This window comes from Vespula pensylvanica, chromosome 9 (genome assembly GCF_014466175.1).
Source record: "Vespula pensylvanica isolate Volc-1 chromosome 9, ASM1446617v1, whole genome shotgun sequence".
Taxonomy (NCBI): domain Eukaryota; kingdom Metazoa; phylum Arthropoda; class Insecta; order Hymenoptera; family Vespidae; genus Vespula; species Vespula pensylvanica.
In genome coordinates this window covers 7,249,949-7,258,271 of record NC_057693.1, presented here as the reverse complement: position 1 = coordinate 7,258,271, position 8,323 = coordinate 7,249,949, and the positions used below count along the sequence as shown (strand labels likewise).

General features: G+C 35.1%; 2 protein-coding genes across 2 annotated transcripts in view; both read left to right on the top strand.

Annotated features, from left to right (window-relative positions):
* The first annotated feature begins 469 nt into the window (after positions 1 to 469).
* Positions 470 to 5,232, top strand: LOC122631845. Its single transcript, XM_043817993.1, has 7 exons — positions 470 to 1,796; positions 1,883 to 2,181; positions 2,817 to 2,960; positions 3,049 to 3,403; positions 3,489 to 4,093; positions 4,163 to 4,547; positions 4,655 to 5,232. The coding sequence occupies exons 1-7, from the start codon at positions 646 to 648 to the stop codon at positions 5,061 to 5,063; spliced, it is 3,348 nt and encodes a 1,115-aa protein (XP_043673928.1). The 5' UTR covers positions 470 to 645; the 3' UTR covers positions 5,064 to 5,232.
* A 1,527-nt stretch (positions 5,233 to 6,759) lies between these two features.
* Positions 6,760 to 8,323, top strand: part of LOC122631991 (probable serine/threonine-protein kinase DDB_G0277071) — a 3,170-nt gene continuing 1,606 nt past the window's right edge. The window contains exons 1-2 of the mRNA XM_043818303.1: positions 6,760 to 7,085; positions 7,171 to 8,308. Coding sequence (XP_043674238.1) covers positions 6,765 to 7,085; positions 7,171 to 8,308 — 1,459 coding nt within the window. The 5' untranslated portion in view covers positions 6,760 to 6,764. The remainder of the gene's footprint in view (positions 7,086 to 7,170; positions 8,309 to 8,323) is intronic.

Genomic DNA, 8,323 nt, shown 5'->3' with positions numbered 1-8,323 from the left:
TTTTTCTTTCATTAGCAAACTTTTCGCATTTTCGAATTTGATCTTTTTAACGGATATTAAAAGTATCGTCAATCTTTAATTATTATTTCCTTTTTTTTTTCTTTTTTGATAAATATTCGATTTATAAAAGAAATTGGAAAGATTTTTTACTTACCTTTTTTGTGACCATACTTCGTAACGCGTACTTCGTGAACATCAATTATATTTGGAACAATGATAGTTTCGATTATATTTGCCGAATAATCATTTGAACTGTAAATGTCAAATTAGTTCGAGAATTTACTGTAGAATAATAATTAATGACTTGTTATTTTTGATAACATCGATGACATCGAAAAGATACGCATTATTTTTGAAGTTTCTAAATACGTTGCAGACTTCAGATTATTCGATGAAATCTGTCGGTAAAAAAGGAAACAGTTATTCTTTGGCACATGAGGTGACGCTGTATTAAAGCGACATTAGCGCCAATGTCGGAGAATCTGGAACAACTTGACGCTGTCAGCGCTCACAGTGGTGAAATTATTAAACGAATTGCGTACCACACATTGACGCAATTAATTTTGACGTATATTCCGTTTATGTTGCAAGTTTTCTGGAAAAAGTATTGTTTATGCGTTATCGTTATTGTATATAAAATTAATTATGGAAACTCCTGGATCTCGGGCGCTCGAAGCTGCTAAAAATCTGAATGACTTGGCGATTTTTAAAAAACCAATTGGTGTTGCAAAGAAAAGTAAACACGTTCATTCGAAAATTTTAGATGAAGATACGTATATTGAAAAGATGGGAGAAATTATACAGAGAGATTTTTTTCCACATCTGGAAAAGCTTCAGGCTCAGAATCAGTATTTGGATGCGTTAGAACAAAATGACGTGAAAAGAATGAGGGAGCTTTATGAGAAATATAGTTCTGGCCGACCTGCTACAGAGAGACCTGCCAGTCCAGCTACTTTTGAAACTCCAATACGTAAGGATGAATCAGAAGATGAACATTTTAGATCTATAAAAGTAACCAGAGATGTACCTTGTAAAACAGAGTCAAAAGAAAAGGATATAGAGAATAGAGTAGGTTTAGATACATTTTTAAGTATTAATACTAGCGAGGATAATGCAAGTTTTGAAGAAATGATGGTTGAAGCGGAGAAAAGACGTAAATTAAAATATGCATGGCTTTACGAAGCTGAAGAAAAATCAAATTTACTTACTATAGAAAAATCTAACAATAGTCCTTTAGCCATTGAAAATGAAAACAAGAGACAACCGGTATTGGACACTTGGAATTATAAAAATAAAAATTATATTATGTATATTCCTGATGGCGTAGAATTAACACCAGATGAAAAGGTAGATTTAGCAAGAAGGAAACAGATGGTAATGCATGAAAATACACGACTGAGAGTGAATCCATTCAATGAACAACAGAATAAAGAAACTATTAATGAATTGGCAAAACATCAATCAAAAGTTAACGACGGTAAAATTGGGGTAGATGGAAAGGAAGTCGTAAAAAATGCAGCGCCAACGGTGAATGGATATAGCTTTGTAGCTACTCCTAGTCCTAGACCAGGAGAATGTGAAAGTCCGTTGATGACATGGGGTGAGATCGAAGGAACTCCTTTTAGGTTGGATGGCGGTGATACTCCATTGTTGAGAACTAGTCAAGGCCCTTCATTTAGGATGGCAGAACCACCAAAAAGAGAACAAATCGCTTTACAATTAGCCGAGAAAGCCGGTGAACGGCATAGAGATAGGAAGAATAAAGCACTCGAAGCAGCAAGAAAATCGTTGGCGACGTAAGTATAAAAATGAAGTATGATTTTCACTTTAATCAGATTTATGTCTTACATTTTTATTATTTTTCTTCATTTCCTTATTATAGACCTTCCCCAAGATCGACCATCGACAGGTTAAGTACCATGTCACCCGCAGCAAGAAGACTGGCAACGCAAAAGCTTCGTATAGCGCATACTCCTTCGCCTCGAAGAGTTTCTTTATCGAGAACACCGTCTATAGGTATCAGGACACCGACGACACCTAGAGCAAATACACCATTGAAACGTGACACAGATTCAACGTCGGAAAGAAATAATGGTACTAGCCGAAGATCGGACGGTCCTGTTCTAACAGACAATTTACTCAATTTACCACCTCAAAGACAAAGGGCTTCTGATTTCTTTAATAAATGAATAAATAAAGATAATCGGATTTTATCCCGACTTTATAAACGACTTTTTGCATACTGCAAATGAATGATATTACCATATTGGTGAATATAGAAAACGTACGAACCTTGTAAATACGAACTTTATTAATAAAAATAAAGTTATTGTATAATAACGATTATTATAAATTAATACTATGTATGATAAATCAGCGAAATATAATACTTTTAGTTTTTCAATGAATGTATCGATCTTTTTTTCAAAGTTATCACGTTCCAACTGCGGCTCTGATAAAAATTTTTCAAAAGATATTTCTTCTTTTATGTCCTCGCAATAAATTTTTCTTACAATTTAATTTATTCCAACATGTCACGCTTTGTATTCTATGTTCGGTCACGTCTCGCATTCTTTCTCACAACAAGGAAATAAAATACACGATATCTCGATGATCCTTTTAATAACCGAGAAATATGCCGGAAGAAATTAAGAACGATAAACAAATGTCCGACAACCGGAAATGTATATAGTTATGAATAAAGACGAGGCAGGGACGCGGAATAAAATGACAACAATGAAATGAAACGAACGACATAGTGGCAAATCATTGCAACATCTTTTTTCTCGACCGGATGGAGTTCTTATATAAATGAGAGAAAAGAAGAGAATTAATCAAGTACAGAGTACAAAGTAACTACGTAATAATGTGGTCGACTTGGGTAAAGGGTATAACGTTATTGCTCTTGATCTCTTCTGTCTTGGCTCAAGATGGATGCGCTTGCGGCAATCTTGGATCAGGTATTCAAATATTGAACTTTTATCATATATTAAATTTTTATCAAACGTCTTTGTTAAGTTAATACATCGAGACGCATTAAATGCTCAGGTAACAATCCATGCAGCTGTAACGACGTCATTGTTAAAGCTACCGAAGTGACGAAACCTATACAATATGTATCTCCAGAAGCAATAAACGAAGCTGTAATAATCCGTGAAGGTGGAAAACCGGGATGTTCTGAAACGCAAACTAATACATTGATTACATCGGACTTTAGTACTGCGACTACACAATCGGATACTACAACTACTGTAATTGATAATACGTTAACTCCAAGCAATGGTATTTCTAGTTCGTCTATCAACCTAGACGTTCCCAATAAATATTCTTCCTCCGACTTGATCAGTGTCACCAGTCAGAAAGAAGTTCCTCCTTCGGATAATAATGTCCAAATAGTACCTAGGTAGGTAAAGCGATAAATCAAGCATATTCGATGAGATTTTTTTTTTATGTGAAGATGATGAATAATTCGAATGATCTTTCAACAGTTTCTCGCCTATCAATAATCTTTGCAATCCGAGCAAACTAACGGCATTACACACAACATTAGGAACACGCGTTAAAGTAACTCCTGCGTATCCTGTTAAAATGAGATGTTGTAAAGGTAGTCCTTATCAAGAATGTATCAAGTACATATCGGGTATTCGTGGTAATCCTTCTAGCGTGACAACTCATATCGGAACTCCTACCGGATTGCCTCAATTCGGAAGTGGAAGTTACAGTTCTAATATCATTTACGATATTCCTACACCTTTTGGAACTCCTAACGGACTGTCTCAATCAGAATCCGGAATTGGAAGTTACGATACCTCTAGTATCATCAACGAAACTCCTTCTCTTTTTGGAACTCCTAACAGATTGTCTCCACTGGGATTCGGAAGTGGAAATTACGGTAGCTCTAGCAACGTTTACGATATTTCTAATCCGTTCGGAACTCCTAATGGATTGTCTCAACCAGGATTCGGAAGTGGAAGTTACGATACTCCTACTTCTTTCGGAAATACCAACGGATTTCCTCAATCTGAATTTGGAAACGGAGGTTACACTGGCTCTAATAACATCTACGGTACTCCTTTTGGAACTGCTCCAAACGGTAAGTAACATTTTACGATAAAGATCATTTTAACGAGAACAAAAATGACTCATCTATTAGATTTAACAGGATTTCCATCGCAACGTCGACCACAAGACCAATTACCAGCAGATCCCATATCGTTGACTCTTGCTTATAAAAATCTGGTTGCACCACAGATATATTATAACAAAGGAAAGAAATTAGTATCGGAGGGAAGTATATCGTTCGGACATAGAACATTGCCGATCGAATTGAAGAAAGAAAAGAAATTGATCGACGTACCCGAAGAAAAACTTGTTATCGTCGATAGGCCTATCGTCGAATTGAAACACTCTCCTGCAAGTTCTACGATAATCGGAGAGAACGACGACGACGACGATGATAATCTTGCCGAGCTTGAAGCTATGGAGCGAGAAAATTTGGAACAGAGAGAACAAGTCAATCGCGTGAGAACGAATTTTTTAAGTTACGGGTAAGGAAAAATTTATACGAGATAAATAGAGTCGAATATACACGCACACACCGTAATTTTTGTAATTATCATCAAATTTCGATTATGTCATTCCATAATTATTCCAGAGACGTAGGTTACCGACCAATCGATATAAACGTTGTCGAGCCAGGCCTCACCGTAAAAATACCTTCGTCAAATCCTCAAGGAGTAGATCAAAGGATTGTACCAAATGGAGAAGAAAATGGCGTAGGTGGAAAATTAATTGGAACAAATGTAGGATATAAATCGAAAGGATCTTGCGGACCAACTGGACCACCTTTACCAGGCTATATACCAGGAGCTGTGATAATTAAAAACGAAGTCGAAACGGAGATACCAAGAGATATTGAACAGATTGACACGAATTCTTACAACTACAACGTCGATAACATTGAAACTAACGAGGACATCCAACTTGGTCCAGAATCAGGAATCATAGCCAGATTACGCAATGCAGCACGAAAACATTCGGTATCGTCCTTGTGTTTTCACTGATGATCTACTCTAGCTCGCTCGAATACATGGAGAAATTCTAATCGTCTATTAAATATCAAACGTATCGTTTGAAATCTTTATCGTGCCATCTTGTTTCGCGTATAAAATATTTACTTGAAACATGTGATACATTTAGCAAATATACATACATATATCTAATAAAATAAAATATTATTTATGATATCTATAAAAATCAATTCAATACCTACACACTATACCTATTTTCCTCTATCCAAAACTATTGAACATAATATATTCTCGATAATTATATTCAGATAACTAAACGTTCTAAAAATAATTTTCAAAGTATCTAGATATATTTTAGTAGACACATACACACACACACACACATAAACAAAAAGATGAATTTTAGTTGATTTTCAAAGGACTGTTTAAGAGCCAAGCCGATTTGTAACGCGAACGAACTCATCCACGAAGATCCTCCTCTTATGTTTGCGTACATCGAAATTTATGGTCTGCCTTCGACTTCCTTAACCTAAAGCACGGCTGTCAACGCATCATAAAACGCTACGGCCGAGAAAAGGGAATCCGCGTGCTGGTTCGAGACCACATGGCAGAACACGATGATTGTCTCGAAGGAAGCATAATGTATCCCTGAAAAAGAGAGAGAGAAGGAAAGATAGAGAGAAAGACGCCCGTCTTTCTATTTAAAGAATCTCCAAAGCTAGGCCCAGGGCATGACCTTACTGTGAGAATATTTTGTCTTTTTCCTTCTTTTCTCTTTTTTTTCTCTATCTTTCTCTCTCTCTCTTTTTCCTTCAAACCACGTAGATGAACTTTACGATACCATTCTTTCAGTGTTAGTAACATGATTTGTTTCATTTACATATGCTACTGTAAATTGTCGTATCGTCGTGGATAAATCACTTCGCGTGAAATAATATCTCGACGTTTAATTAATGGATGTTTGAAGGTACCGAATGAAATATCTATTCATTAATTATGTATTCGCTTTGAAACGTAACAATGAAAAATCATCGACTTTCGTATGGTTGCTACTCATTCAATCGATATTTCAAAAAATTGTTCATCGGTATTAGAAATAAGTAATCAATATTTATAATAAAATATCAGTGCATCACATAAGTGATCGATATTGCATCGATCGATATAAAAATCGTCAATGTTTTGATTAAAATATTTGCAAATATAATAAATCGTCAACATTTGAAATGATATGCTCAGTATTTACAATAAACTAAGACTGATATTTAATTATCTATACTGTCCAATTAAATTACGAAGATATAAATAAAATATGTATAGTAAAAATGGCACGTAAAAATGTGATACAAAAGTTCGTTGTTTATTCTATTCCTTGAATTTTCAAAATAAACAAAGATCCTTGCCGTATACGTACGATGTTATATCAATTTTGATCTCCCGTTAAGAAGGAAAAACGTGAGTAAAAAAGACGCGTGAGTTAAGATAAAAAAAAAAAAAAAATAAATAAATACAACAACGTGAGCAATCTTGTAAAAGATTAATCTTTTCTTAATCGAATATAAACGACGATTGCAATGTTATCACTATTTTCTGTTACGATTTATTATCTTTGATGTTGTTAAGATACCGCACGATCACCGTGCCAAATCTCGAGCTGGATTTGTAAATCTTCAACTATATAAAGCTGACATCTTTCTTTCTGAGAACATAACGAGTTTGAGATCGTAAAGTAAAATGTCGAGGATACAGAAAACGATATTCCCCATCTTCATCTTCTTCATCTTTTTGTCCGTTTCGATTGGGACAACGTTTGGAGAAGAAAGTTCAGATATCGACGATAAAGTCCACAGTTTCGTAGATGAGGGAAGATCATTTCGAGATGAGCAAGAGGACACCAAAGGTTCTACCGAGAGGATAGATCTATCGACGCCGCAGACAAATATACAAAACGTTAAAGAAAAGGATGAATTTTTTAAAGAAGAAGAAGAGAGAAAGAATGGTTTTCCTGACAACGAGACTTTAATTAACAAGAATAACGAAGAAATGAACGACGAGGTGAGTGTAATTATTTCTGAATGATATTTTAAAATGAACGAAATTGCAAGCTCATGAAAACTTTGCTTTGTTTCTTTATACATAGATTGAACGTGCGGTTATGAGACAATATTTAGAAGATCTGATATCAAATTTATCAGAATATATGAAGAAAGAGAATAAGGAACAGAACCATGATGAAAGTGAACAATTATATGAAAAAACAGAAAATGATTTAAGAAACAGATTACCAAAACGTCACGCAATTTCTACTGACGGATGTTTACTAACGGAAGTAGTCCCTGCGGCAATAACATCGGTGTCATCGTCATCGTCATCGTCATCGTCATCGTCATCATCATCGGCATCGGTATCAACATCGTCACCTTCATTATCTGGCTTTTTGAGGCTTTTACCACTAGAAGTTTTGGAGCAGACAGAGTGTGCTGCTAAAGCGATTGAATATGGACAATCTCGTTTGTTAAGTACAATAGTCTACGAAATTTTATGCGAGGCAAAGAAACTGCTCCATTATTTGCTTCACACGTTTCTCAATTTGTTGAGTGCAATCTCTATTGGACCAGAGATTAATTTATTGGAAGCTGATGCTGGTACAATTGTTGTTGAATTCTTAGAGCATGCCCCAGTGATAGTGGAAGAATTATTAAAGGAATCACAAGATCTCCTTGCTATACCAGAGATTCTAATAACTGCTATACCATTAGAAGATATCGTTCGAACGATTAACAAATTGAAGGATGGTTTTCTAGTTCTCTTGGAACATTTATATCCGATTTTTTCTCAACTACTTGAAAAACTGCCCGTATTACTGGTAAAGGAAATTGAAATTTTTATATCTTTCATCGATGCACTCCAGACGATTTTCTTAAATTTGACGGAAAATTTTCTATTTCTCCTGAAAACTTTATATCCGATTTTTTCTCAACTACTTGAAAAATTGCCCGTATTACTGGGAAAGGAAGTTGAAATTTTTATATCCTTCATTGATGCACTCAAGACGATTTTCTTAAATTTGATCAAGAATTCTATTTCCATTGTCGTTACATTGCTAAGTAATGTACAGAATGAACCAATCTTTATTAATGTGGTTAAAGCATTTCATGACGGTTACGAAGCGTCTGATATCCAAGAAATATTTTTAAATAATCAACCTTCGATTTTATTATCGCAACAAGAGGAAATCTTACCCGTGATACCGCTATCATCGCAGTCAACTAGTTCAGATGCTGTAACCACCA